A 14,210-nucleotide genomic window follows, 5' to 3' on the forward strand; every position below is an offset into this window, starting at 1 on the left:
AGAATACAGTGCCACAGAGTCCACCCTCCAAAGCAGCCATTTTCTTTAAGGGAACTGAAATGCAAGACGTCATACATAGTCCTGCTGTACACTGCGTTGCTCAGGCCGCCCCTGGAGTTCTGTGCGCTGTTCTGGAGGCCTCATTTCCTGAAGGCTGTGGACTGAATGGAGCGGGTGCAGAGGAAAGCAGCGAGAATGATCTGGGCCTGGAGACTGAGCCCTCCCCATTCACCCGCCTGCCTTATCCTCCCCACTGCCTAGTCACCTGTCCTTCTCCTCCCCACCCACACCGTGCCCATCTCCCAGTCTTCTCAGGGCTTGCCCACCCTCCCCTGGTTAGGCCAGGGGTGTCAAGCATGCAGAAGGTCCCAGGTTCAATCCTCAGCATCTCCAGTTAATAGGACCAGGTAGGAGATGATGGGAAAGACCTCACCCAGAGAGCCTCTACCAGTCTGTGCAGACAAGACTGCCTTTGATGGACCAAAGGGGGTATGGTTCAGTCTAAGGCAGCTTCATGCGGTCACGTGTTGACAAAACCTATGGCAATCTGTGCATGGGCAACGCTCTATGCAAAATCCACACCTTAAAAATGATGGACAGTTAAACGAAGGATTCCTAGAGCATTGCTCTAACTTTGGAAAGAAGGCTAGGTAATCTAGAGCTACCCGATGCAGGAAGGAATTTGGACGAGGAGAATTTTTGGAAGTACCCGAGTGAATATTCGATAACTGGTAAACAAAACATGCTTCACGCTTTCCCAGCATGGAGTAGTGGCGGAGAATGAAGCCAGGATGCCAGAGAGTGTCATTCGATGCCCCTGCCAAGTCAGCCTTCTCTCTCCCTGATGGACCTCGGATAACTCAGGGAGTCTGGCCCTGTGCCCAGAGCGTTCTCAGAGAGAGAGAGAGAGAGAGAGAGAGTGTCAGAGAGAGAAAGTGTGTGTGTGTCAGAGAGAGCGAGTGTGTGTCAGAGAGAAAGAGAGAGAGTGTGTATGTGTCAGAGAGAGAGAGAGAGAGAGAGTGTGTGTGTGTGTGAGAGAGAGTGAGAGTGTGTGTGTGTCAGAGAGAGAGAGTGTGTGTGTGTGTCAGAGAGAGTGAGTGTGTGTCAGAGAGAGAGAGAGTGTGTGTGTGTGTCTGAGAGAGTGAGAGTTTGTGTGTGTCAGAGAGAGAGAGTGTGTGTGTGTCAGAGAGAGAGTGTGTGTGTGTGTATCAGAGAGAGTGAGAGTGTGTGTGTGTGTCAGAGAGAGAGAGTGTGTGTGTGTGTCAGAGAGTGGAGAGTGTGTGTGTGTCAGAGAGAGAGAGAGAAAGAGAGTGTGTGTGTGTCAGAGAGAGAGAGTGTGTGTGTCAGAGAGAGTGAGAGAGTGTGTGTGTCAGAGAGAGTGAGAGAGTGTGTGTGTGTGTCAGAGAGAGAGAAAGAGAGTGTGTGTGTGTCAGAGAGAGAGAGAGTGTGTGTGTCAGAGAGAGTGAGAGGGTGTGTGTGTCAGAGAGAGAGAGAGTGTGTGTGTCAGAGAGAGAGCGAGTGTGTGTGTCAGAGAGCGTGAGAGAGTGTGTGTCAGAGAGAGAGTGTGTGTGTGTCAGAGAGAGAGTGTGTGTGTGAGAGAGAGAGTGTGTGTCAGAGAGTGTGTGTGTGTCAGAGAGAGTGAGAGAGTGTATGTCAGAGAGAGAGAGAGAGACCTTCTAGTTCTCTGTTTGGTTTGGATGGGGAGTCAAGATTGGAATGTCAGAGGCACAGAAGAGAGAGCGAAAGTGCGGAGGCCGAGGCTGTGGCCAGCTTTAAGAAAGGCAGCAGACTCTCGCCTGGAGGATTTGCTTTAATTTTCAAAAAGGTATGGCGACAGTGGTGGGGACATCCCTCTATCAGGGAACATCTTTTCAATTATCTTTTGATCTCTTCCGTGTGATGGGAACTACCAGGAAATGTTGGATTTCTGTGAGGAAGAAACTGAGGGTGGGGTGGGGAGAGGAGGGTCGAGGGGCAAAAAACAAAACCCAGCTCCAAGCCACACATTAAAAAAAAAAAAAAAAATTCTCCTTTGGAGAAACACAGCTGTTTCTAAATGGTCTTGACCTCTCCTCGCAAATCCCAGCAAATAAATTAAGGCCGCCCGGCCTTCCACCGTAACCCCGTTAAACCAGATTTAAGCTGATTGAGAGCTGATTTTGCTGAGCTGGCGGAAGCCGTGGAGGAGGGAGGAGGGGGAGGAAGCAAACTGGCGTGCACGCAAGAGCCCATCTTGTCCCCGGCTACTTGTGGGCAACTGCAGGCTGTCACAGAAAGCTGGGGAGGGGGGAAGCATCTTGCTATCACATGGGGGGGGGGTCGCAGCACAGGGCAGGAGCTTCTAACAGCAGCCAGGGCTCGTGTGAGAACGGGCCAGGACTGGCATCATGGGCAGGCTTAGGTGGGCACTTGCCAACCAATGAGAGCTGCCAGTGGGCCTTGTCTCTCAGCCTTAATCTAGGCTCAGGGTGTAAATCTTCACCAAGCCCCTGGGCTTTTTCTAACCTCTCTCTCAGGGTTCGAGATTTCGGTGAAGAAATGCATTTTTCCCTGGAGACGTTTGAAAGGAGCAAAACCTCCCCTTTGCATTTTAAACCTTTTCCCTCTGGACAGAGAATAGGTTGGCGGGAGGGGGGGTGGCCAGGTCTGTGCAATTGCTTTCCGGACATAACTTAGCTCATCTTCGTTTAAATGCTAATATATCCAACAGGAGAGATAATGATAAAAAAAAAACTCCTCACAACAGGAAGGAGGTCTCTTTCTTTTGTAACCCTTGCTCAATTTGGTGCTGTGCTAAAGGTATGCTTGTAAACATTTTCTTTTTGATATGTGTTTTATAGCTTTTGAGGCTGGCTGTGGTTCTCTGTACCACACAGACCTCCACTATCTCGGACACGCTATTTTAAAAGGCGTGCCAGGGGGAGGATAGGCAGTGGGCGAATAGGTATTCCTCCAGGGGCGCACAAGTCTGTAAATTGTCCCCATGGTGATCACGAGCTGGGAAGAAGACGACGAAGACTGCAGATTTATACCCTGCCCTTCTCTCTGAATCAGAGACTCGGAGAGGTTTACAATCTCCTATATCTTCTTCCCCCACAACAGACACCCTGTGAGGTGAGTGGGGCTGGAGAGGGCTCTCACAGCAGCTGCCCTTTCAAGAAGAGAGTCTCAGAGCGGCCTACAATCTCCTTTCCCTCCCTCCCCCACAACAGACACCCTGTGAGGTGGGTGGGGCTGGACAGGGCTCTCCCAGAAGCTACCCTTTCAAGGAGAGAGTCTCAGAGCGGCCTACAATCTCCTTTCCCTTCCTCCCCCACAACAGACAACCTGTGAGGTGGGTGGGGCTGAGAGGGCACTCATAGCAGCTGCCCTTTTAAGGACAGAGTCTCAGAGTGGCCTACAATCTCCTTTACCTTCCTCTCCCACAACAGACACCCTGTGAGGTGGGTGGGGCTGAGAGAGCTCTCACAGCAGCTGCCCTTTCAAGGACAACCTCTGCCAGAGCTACGGCTGACCCAAAGCCATTCCAGCAGCTGCAAGTGGAGGAGTGGGGAATCAAACCCAGTTCTCCCAGGTAAGAGCCTGCACATGTAACCACTACGCCAGACACAGGGGCAAAGCCTCAGAACTTGGAAAGGAAGCTGGGAGCCCTGAGTCTCCCAGCGGGCAATTCTGCACAAACAGATGGGTGGTGGAGGTGGGTAACCCTGAGAGTAGAAGAAAAGCCTCTCCAGGTGTTGAGGAAAATCTAGGAGGGCAGAGCTGAAGAAGGTCTGCATGTTCCTCCACAACTTCATTTGAACCCTGCCTTTCTTTCCAGTAGGATGAAAAATGGGGGCTTTCTTATACTCTTTTGCCCAGGGCCTACATAGACCTGGAACCAGCCTGGGAAGGGATCCCAAATACAACCCATACTGGTCTGCAGCGGTCGTTTTGTAGAAAAAGAGGTGGGGGAGCTCATTAGTATAACTCATTAGCTTATGCCCCCCCCCAGCCAAACGCAACCCGATGCTAGAAAGGAGAGCCCCGGGCGAGCGAGGCCTGCTAGGGCTGGCTAGAGATCCAGCCAGCCCAAGCAGGCCTCGCTTGCCTGGAGCTCTCCTGGGCCGCTGCCCGCAGTCAAAAGGTCAGCAAGCCACCTGCCACTGAAAATCACATAAGAAGTGGAGCGAGGGCGGCATGGGCTTCTCCAGGGGTTAATGAGGGCTGCTGGGGGTGTGGCAAAGCCCCTGGTGACTGGCTGGGTGGCTGCCCGCTCTCCTAATCCAGGGATTGTTATGCAGCGGCACCTACTATTCAATGGACAAGGTAGGTGGGGAGGAGGAGGTGGAACCCTCAGAAAGGTTCAGGAGCTGTGCTCCTGTGAGCTCCTGCTGAATCTGAGGCCTGCTGGTCTGGAACAGTCCAGATTTGAGTACAGGAAAGGGAGGTTGTAAGGAATGTGTGTCAAGGATGCAAAGGTTCATTACATCTTATAATCACCTTTTCCTCTCTGCTCTGATCAAGCTGATCACAACACACAGGGCAACTTTGCATCCTTCACAAGCTTTATACTTTACAACCCCCCCTCCCGCCGCCTTCTGACTGGGATATAAAGACTCAGAGATCTCCATTCCTGCTTGTGTCTGATGAAGGGAGCTTTGATCTAGAACTCTCCTATGTTGCCACTGTTCTTCATCTCTACGGTGCTACTGAACTCGAATCTAGCTCTTCTATGACAGACCAACACAGGTAAAGGTGCAAGCACCAGTCAGTTCCAACTCTGGGGTGACGCTGCTTTCACAACGTTTTCATGGCAGACTTTTCACGGGGTGGTTTGCCATCGCCTTCCCCAGTCTTCTACACTTTCCCCTCAGCAAGCTGGGGACTCATTTTACCGACCTCAGAAGGATGGAAGGCTGAGTCAACCTGGAGCTTGCTACCTGAACCCAGCTTCCGCTGGGATTGAACTCAGGCCGTGAGCATAGCTTAGGACTGCAGTACTGCAGTTTTACCACTCTGCGCCACGGGGCTCTTTAATCTAGCTCTTCTATGACAGACCAACACAACTACCTTCCCAAAATATATTGAAACAGCTCCGATGCAGGGTCCAGAGTGAATTTCAAAGAGGTGTGGTGGTTGGATTCAATTAGTTTCCACCTTCAGAGAAATGGCCCCCTTCATCTATTTGCAAATCAGCTGCTTTGGCTTCATGTTCAATTTGCAATTTTTTCTCTCTCATTATTTTTGCAACTATGGCACATAAATGGCCTATAACCGGAAAGATGCGCGTACGGCTTATAGGCAACAAAATGCAAGAATCGCCATCAACAAAGCCAGAGAATCGTCGACAGCAGCTATAAAAGCCTTCGAAATCCACATAAATTTTCAATACGGTATTAGAACAAATCGGGTTATTGTGACAATCCGCTTGAATCAGACACACTTCTGTTTTTATGAATGAGAAGGCAGCCTTCTCTACAGTCAATCTGGAGCCAGACTTTCATTAAAATCCCACCAACGCCTGCTGTTTCTTCCACTAAGGCCTCAGATCTCCTCTGAAGCCAACACACAGAAGAGGCAAAAAGAAATCTTGCGACACTGCAAAGGCAGAACCTTCCATGGACCAGAACCCACTTCATCAGATGCATGAAATGTGTTTTCATCATCATTTGCTTATTTATATTCTGCCCATTCCCCCATAGGGGCTCAGAGCGGAGTACATCCTAAATAATAAAATCACAATAAAATCACAACATCGTAATAAAAACTAATTACAATATTCAGTACAAGAAGAAGAAGAAGATGAAGATATTGGATTTATATCCCGCCCTCCACTCCCAAGAGTCTCAGAGCGGCTCACAATCTCTTTTACCTTCCTCCCCCACAACAGACACCCTGTGAGGTGGGTGGGGCTGGAGAGGGCTCTCCCAGCAGCTGCCCTTTCAAGGACAGAGTCTCAGAGCGGCCTACAATCTCCTTTCCCTTCCTCCCCCACAACAGTCACCCTGTGAGGTGGGTGGGGCTGGAGAGGGCTCTCACAGCAGCTGCCCTTTCAAGGACAGAGTCTCAGAGCGGCCCACAATCTCCTTTACCTTCCTCCCCCACAACAGACACCCTGTGAGGTGGGTGGGGCTGGAGAGGGCTCTCACAACAGCTGCCCTTTCAAGGACAACCTCTGCCAGAGCTATGGCTGACCCAAGGCCATGCTAGCAGGTGCAGGTGGAGGAGTGGGGAATCAAACCCGGTTCTCCCAGATAAGAGTCCGCACACTTAACCACACCACCAAACCGGCTCTCCGGGATAGTCCAACAGGATAGTCCAAGCAGTACAGCAAATCAACGCAGTAGGATAGTACAGTAGGGGAGGCCAACCGTTCTAATGAATAGATGCCCGCTGCCTCACCTGAAAACCTGGTTGAACAGCTCCGTTTTACAGGCCCTACGGAAGACTAACAAGCCAGGTAGGGCCCGGATCTCCATAGGGAGCTGATTCCACCAGGTTGGGGGCCTGGACCAAAAAGGACCTGACCCTGGTGGAGGCAAGACGAGCATCTCTTGGGCCGGGAATGGTCTTGGGAGGCCGAATGAAGTGACCTCCAGGACATATACGGGAAGAGACGGTCCCGCAGGTATGTTGGTCCCAGGCCGCGTAAGGCTTTAAAAGTCAAAACTAACACCTTGAAACGGATCCGGTACTCTATAGGCAGCCAGTGGAGGCCACGGACATGCATACACACACATGCATAAAGAAAAAAAAATGCAAACAGAAGGCACGCCCTCCCCCCAAACAACTACCAATGTTGACAGATTTTTAAGCAAAGGAGCCAAAAATTCCTCATTCTGAGTTAGGTACAAACCGCCCCCCACCCCCACAAAGAAAAACCTGGGTTTGATTTGTATCTCAGCTCCCATTCCTCTGCAACACTTTTGTGGGGGGTTCTAGCAGCAGTGCGGGACAGAAAGAAGAGAGGAGACCACCAACAGCATTCAGTTCCTACCAAACAAGAATTCTAAGTCTAATTTGCTTTCTGTTTCCTGAGCTTCAAAACTGGTATCAGAAAATGGGGAGAAAAGGAAATGCAATTGTTACCTGCCCTAGCAGGAAATATGACGGAGAGGGACTGGGCATTCTATCTCACCGAAAGGACAGGCTCCATTGGGAGCTAACCTCAAGTGAATGAGTATTTCTCCAATTTCGGTTATTTCCCCCCCCCCATACCCTTGGCAAAAATAGAACTTGTAGCTTGAAAAACAACTGGCAGGATTGTAGAGAAAGGGAGCAGACACATCTGTATTTTTTAACCGTTCCTTTCATCTCTAGAAGCTCACAGATATATGATCTCGAAGAGCAGAATATTTCTCAGATATCCTATTTGGAGTCAAGGTTTAAAAGGACTGATTTAGCCAAAGGATTTAGCCACACCCAATGTTATTTTCAAATCATTATCTCTGAGTAGGAAGAAACCAGTTTTTGGAGAGGGGGGGGAGTGATTACTTAACAGGGGCATAATACAGTAATTCTTGAGAGCTGCAAACGAAGGGCACTCAAGGAAGTCCTTCTTCACCCAAAGGGTGATTAACACGTGGAATTCACTGCCACAGGAAGTCGTGGTGGCTACAAGTTTAGATAGCTTTGAAAGGGGATTGGATAAACACCTGGAGCAGAAGTCCATCCGTGCCTATTATCCACAAGATATAGAGGGAACACTCTGTCTGAGGCAGTTATGTTCTGTATTCTTGGTGCTTGGTGGGGAGAGGGGGGGCAACAGTAGGATGACTTCTGGAGTTTTGGCCCTGCTGGTAGACCTCCCGATGGCTCCTGGGTTTTGGCCACTGACTGATACAGAGTGTTGGACTGGGTGGGCCACTGGCCTGATCCACCATGGCTTCCCTTATGTCCTTACGAGCAAAATATGAAAAAGAATTGTCAATCATTTGGAGACCGCAAGGGGAGATTCTGTCAGAATATACTTAGCCCACACACGTGTAAAACCATAAAAAGAAGGCTATTTAGTTTAGAAAACAAAAACACCCTATAAAAACATGGGACTGTACCATGGGATTAACCCACCAGGTATTCACAAAATTCCTCCTGCTTCCCCCCCCCCTCGTATTCAGACTAATGCTCACAAAACCAAATGCTCGTAATGCTCACAAAACCAAACCAACAAACAAAACAACAAGCCAGAGGTGGCGAGGAGCAGAAAAGTGTGTGTTTTTTTTCACCCATTACCGGGACTTGCTATACTTTTAGAGAAAAAGGAAGTGGACAAGAGGCATTTGTAATGCCAATGAGCATTCTCCCCATGCAGATTTCACAACGAATTTTAAGCCTCCATTTGTGAATGCTTCTGCAGTCCACTGTTTTGTACGTTCATCCAAAACTTTCATTTTTTCATCTTAGCTCAGCCAAGGACCTCAATGACCCCTGCCAGAAGCATCTAAAGGAACCCGTCAGCAAAGCTATCCCTTCTAAAGGGCTGTAACGAGATTTGGCACTTACTTCATCGGCTTAAACAAGGCTTGTCCGTAGTTCTGGAAGGTCATGATCAGCTTGAGTTGGGTGCCTCCCGACTTCATTGCTTGAGAGAAAGAGGGGGGGGGGGGGGAGAAAGGAAATTAATAACTATCCGCACCATATGGTTCGACCGACACCACAAAACGTTTTCTTTATATTGTGAAATGTCACAGCTATCCATCTGTAGAGGAAAAGCAAAGACATTTATACTGCCGTCAGCATTAAAATGCAGCGATGTCGGGTCTTAATGTTCTCTTGCTTCACGCACGGCTTCTCTCTACGGTGGGGGGGGGGGCACTTGTTCAGCGGAATTTATTATACCTTAACCCACTGGTAGATTTTCAGGCGTTAGATACAGGAAACTGGGTTCTGTCCTACCTTGCAGGGATGGCATGCAGAGTGTAACTCCACAGGCTAATGCTGCACAAAGGGGGGGGGCGGTCTCTAAACCCTGCCCTCAAGACAAATACCAGGCACCAGTAGCCACGGGGCCTAGAAACTTATGGCATCTACTGTATTTTTTGCTCCATAAGACGCACTCCCCCCCCCCAAAAAAAAGTGGGGGGGAAAGTGTGTGCGTCTTAAGGAGCGAATACTGCAAAAAAATCACACAAACGCCTCTAAATTCACACAAACGCCTCTAACAACTAGGTGCGTCTTATGGTCAGGTGCATCTTATGGAGCAAAAAATACGGTACTTATGAGGGCCTAGAACATAAGCCATCTAGAAACACCATGGCACCTGCTATTTCCACAATGGTTTATTATGAGGCTTAGTCCTTGTTTATTTGTATACCCCAGGCCAGCGTGTCCCACAGGGTCAGGCAGTGCCCCTTCCCTGCTATGCTCGCCCTTGCCGCTGCCTGCGGGTGGGTGGTGGCAGAGGGGGTACAAGGGGTTGGCATGCATGCTCCTTGGAGTCTGCCTTCCCTTGCTTTCAGAGCAGCATGGCAGCGTGTGTGCACATCTCAGAGTGCACGCACGCTGCCATGCTGCTCTTGGAAGGCAGGGCACACGCACTCTGAGTGCACCCCGCCCCGCACTCTGGCATTTACTGCACTCCGTTTTCAGACCATACCCACAGAACTGCTGTTTGGAAGATACACCAAGAAACCAGAGGAACAATGTGTATGTATATGTGAAACCGCAGTGGAAGATCTCTACCACTACATAATGGTTTGCCCTATATATTCGGACTTAAGAAGCAGATTTCTATCTGGAATTTCAAGCCAAATACATCACTTTCCTGACAATGAAAAGCTGGTTTTCCTGTCAGATATGAATCCTTTGGTCTCACGCATTAGATCCTGCGGGACCCTGATGGTATTTGGCAGAGAGCTTCCCCAGGTTGGGGTCAGGACCAAAAAGGCCCTGGTTGAGGACATCCAGATATCTTTGGGGCCAGAGCAGTACATCGGCAATTGGCTTTGAGCCAGTTTGGTGTAGTGGTTAAGTGTGCAGACTCTTATCTGGGAGAACCGGGTTTGATTCCCCCACTCCTCCACTTGCACCTGCCGGCATGGCCTTGGATCAGCCATAGTCCTGGTGGAGGTTGTCCTTGAAAGGGCAGCTGCTGTGAGAGCCCTCTCAGCCCCACCCACCTCACAGGGTGACTGTTGTGGGGGAGGAAGGGAAAGGAGATTGTAGGCCGTTCTGAGACTCTGTCCTTGGAAGGGCAGCTGCTGTGAGAGCCCGCTCAGGCCCCACCCACCTCACAGGGTGTCTGTTGTGGGGGAGGAAGGGAAAGGAGATTGTAGGCCGCTCTGAGACTCTGTCCTTGAAAGGGCAGCTGCTGTGAGAGCCCTCTCCAGCCCCACCCACCTCACAGGGTGTCTGTTGTGGGGGAGGAGGTAAAGGAGATTGTGAGCCGCTCTGAGACTCTTTGGAGTGGAAGGTGGGATATAAATCTAATATCTTCTTCTTCCTTCAGTGGAACAGTACAAAAAATAATTTTGCCCTACCAGTCCCGATTCCCATTGCCAAAAGCAGTGCCTACTCCTTGCCTGAATCTGGGCATCCACGAGAGAAAAACCGGCCTTAATCCCGCACAGCCTCCAATGCGGGGGCGCTTGATTCTACCAACTGTCTTACAGTTATGAGATTAGTTAAACCCGAGTTGTTCTTTCACAGCCACTCCGCTGTTCTCTAGACTTGGCATACAACAAGCACAGCTTTTCCCTGTTTTTTTTTTTTTTTTTAAACTGTTCCAGTTCTCTTGGTCGAAAGCAAGTCCTTCGACCCTGTTGACATGGAACGAAGTGCAGTCCTTCATCAATCCTACGCTCGGCTGGCTCGAACTGGCAACTCTCCGGTTGTAGATAAGAGGGCTGAAATGGAATCTGCTCTCTTTCACTCTCCCCGCCTGCTGTATTTTCCAAACAGCCTGCTGCTGACGGAGCAACCGTTTTCCAGATCCACCGTCTACTCCCTGCCTGACAGAGGTTACAAGGACGAGGGCTCAGTCTTTTGACTACAGCTGCTCATGCCTGAGAATGAGGCATTTATAGAGCTGCTTGTTTGCAGGGTTGCCAACCTCGGGTTGCTAAATTCCTGGAGATTTTTTGGGGGGGCGGAGCCTGGAGGAAGGTTTCAAGAGGGGATGGCAGGATTAGAATGCCATAGAGTCCACCCTCCAGAACGGTCATTCGCTCTAGGAAAATGATCTCCGTTGTTTAGAGGCGAGTTGTAACTCCAGGAAATGTCCAGGCCCCAACAGGAGGTTGGCAACCCTGTGTGCATTCCTACCCATCCTCTATGGCAGGGGTAGCCAACGGTAGCTCTCCAGATGTTTTTTTGCTTACAACTCCCATCAGCCGGGGCTGATGGGAGTTGTAGGCAAAAAAACATCTGGAGAGCTACCGTTGGCCACCCCTGCTCTAGGGAGCTCAAGTTTGCAAGGGATGGAGGTTATCCTGTTTTCACAGCAGAAGTTGGCAACAGGGTGGAGAAAAGGAAGTCCTTCCGTATTCAGCAATTAATTTAATTTAATTTAATTTAAATTTAATTTTTAGATTTGTACCCTGCCCTATCCTGCAAGCGGGGTCAGGGTGGATTACAACCATAAAATGACAAGAGTTAAAATAACATCATTAGAACAGGCATTACAAAACAGGAGCAGCACAGTAAACAATCTTACAGACATAGGCGGTAAACAGCATGTGGCTGATGGCTAACAGCATAGCGTAACACCATAATGGGGAATTAAGTCGGGGAATGCACCACCAGCGGATGCGGTGACGGCCACAAGCATGATTGGTGGTGGTAGTAGAAAGTACTGTCAAGTGGAGGGATGGTAGCTCAGTGGCAGAGCATCTGCTTGGTAAGCAGAAGGTCCCAGGTTCAATCCTCAGCATCTCCAACTAAAAAGGGTCCAGGCAAATAGGCGTGAAAAACTTCAGCTTGAGACCCTGGATAGCCACTACCAGTCTGAGTAGACAATACTGACTCTGATGGACCCAGGGTCTGATTCAGTATAAGGCAGCTTCATATATGTTCATAAGTCATAGATGACTAAGGTGATCCCATAGGGTACTCGAGGCCAGAGTCCACAGAGGTGGCTTGCCACTGCCTGCCTTTGCGTAGCAACCCTGGACTTCCTTGTAGGGTTGCCAGGTCCCCTTGTCGCTCCACTTGGAGGGCGTTATGGAACACCCCCAATGTGATGGTGTCATCTGGAAGTGCTAAGGGCAGCTTAAGGGAAAAACTCTATGGTGAAACCAGCTTCAAACCATAGAAGATACTGGATTTATATCTTGCCCTCCACTCCGAATCTCAGAGCAGCTCACAATCTCCTTTATCTTCCTCCCCGCCAACAGACACCCTGTGAGGTAGGTGGGGCTGAGAGAGCTCTTACAGCTGCTGCCCTTTCAAGGACAACTCTTGAGAGAGCTATGGCTCAACGACGGCCATTCCAGCAGCTGCAGGTGGAGGAGCGGGGAATCAAACCCGGTTCTCCTAGATTAGAGTCCTCACACTTAACCACTACACCAAGTGAGATCACAAAAGTGTGCCCTTGCAAACTGTTTATTTTGGCTGCCGTGTGTGTGTGTTCACTTTCATTTAGTGAAAGTGCAGTTGCTTGGGGTTGAGGAAATGGCACTGGCTCTCATAGAGTTTGGCCCTCAAACCAGAGTGTCTCCACAGAATGATGATGCCACTTCCAGATGACATCACTGCACTGGGGACCTCTTGCAGCCATGCAGCTGTCTGGGGGTGGGGAGAAACCCCAAAAGCCTGGGGAACCCCTGCCGGGACCTGGGAACTGGCAAGCATACATCTTTCCCATCCAAGTCCTAACCAGGGCCTACCCTGCTTAGCTTCAGGCTGGCGTGGCCTATCCAGGTCAGGGGGAAGCAAGCACAGAGGGCTTTAAAAGGGATTTGGGTTTACAGAGGAGCAATCCCTCAGTGGGTAATGTACATGATGACTAAAGGGAAGCTCTATCTCCAGTGGGAGTCAACTTCTCAGTATAGGCTTGCCAGCCCTCAAGTCTCAGCAGGGGATCCCCTGGTTTTGCAGGCTCTTTTCTGCCACCAGCCAGCTGGTCAGCAGGGGGATGCCTCACCCCAACAGCCGCAATGCACCTTTAAACCTTGGCAACGCAAACTGCTTGTGTTTTGGACTGTGTGCGTGCCTTTAAATCTCAGCTGGAGGAAAGCTGCATGGGTAGACTGAGAAAGCGGAGCTCTTTCTGGTGAGTGTGTGAACCACGTGAGAAAGGAAGCAAAGTCAGTACAGCCCCTCTGTTTGTTTTGCACTGGTTTCAGAAGCTGTGAGTTAACTGGAACTTGATTATGGAGCGGAGGAAAACTCCACCCCCTAGGCTACTCTCTTTTCATTTTCCTGTCAATCTGAAGAAGATGGTTGAAATACAGCAGATGGTTACATTCAGCAACTCTATTGAGTAAACTGCCAAGTGAGATCACAAAAGTGTGCCCTTGCAAACTGTTTATTTTGGCTGCTCTGTGTGTGTGTGTTCACTTTCATTTAGTGGAAGTGCAATTGCTCGGGGTCAAGGAAATGAAGACTGTATTCAGGGGAACTGCACTGCTGTATTTTATTTATTTATTTTAGGGACTGGGGAAGTCTCTTGGCTCCACCCCCAAAGTGCCAAGATATTTTCTCAACCGGATCTGGCAACCCTATCTCCATACCAGTTGTAGGAGGCAATATGAAGGGAAGGCTTTGCCCTCTATTTTTATTAGCCTTCTAGGTAGGACATGTTTGGCCACTGTGTAAAAACAGGATGCTGGACCAAATGGACCACCAGTTTGATGTAGTGGGGATCCTCCAGTGTTCTTATGTTAACTGAACTCCTTTAAGTACAATCAAACATCCTAAATCAAGGCCAGGGAATGAATCAGGGACCTTCCCCATGTAAGGCATCAGCCAGTTCTACCTCATTCTCAGCAGACAAAAGAAAATGCACCCAATAATTACCCACACCTTGACTTTTAAATAGCACCTCCCTTAGACGTTCAGTAGGTTGGCTAAGAATACGTCGTTCTTCTCTTTTCTAACACTCCTTTGTGCAAATGGTCAGAGAAACCCCCCCATTTTCACAGAAGCTAACAAAAGGCCTAGATGCCAAGGAGAGAGAGTTTAGCCTTAAGTTCAGCCTTAAATGCCACATTATATTTTGCACGTATGCCCCACCCCAACAAGTCTTCCGCGCTCTCACACCATTTTCTTTCCGCTAGCAGATGCTATTA

The 14,210-nt window shown here is 49.5% G+C and overlaps 1 protein-coding gene across 1 annotated transcript in view; it reads right to left on the reverse strand.

Moving 5' to 3' along the window:
* Positions 1 to 14,210, reverse strand: part of FAM20C (FAM20C golgi associated secretory pathway kinase) — a 167,835-nt gene that overhangs the window by 93,842 nt on the left and 59,783 nt on the right. The window contains exon 3 of the mRNA XM_060260735.1: positions 8,485 to 8,563. Coding sequence (XP_060116718.1) covers positions 8,485 to 8,563 — 79 coding nt within the window. The remainder of the gene's footprint in view (positions 1 to 8,484; positions 8,564 to 14,210) is intronic.

Source organism: Heteronotia binoei, chromosome 20, assembly GCF_032191835.1.
Source record: "Heteronotia binoei isolate CCM8104 ecotype False Entrance Well chromosome 20, APGP_CSIRO_Hbin_v1, whole genome shotgun sequence".
In the NCBI taxonomy this organism is placed as follows: domain Eukaryota; kingdom Metazoa; phylum Chordata; class Lepidosauria; order Squamata; family Gekkonidae; genus Heteronotia; species Heteronotia binoei.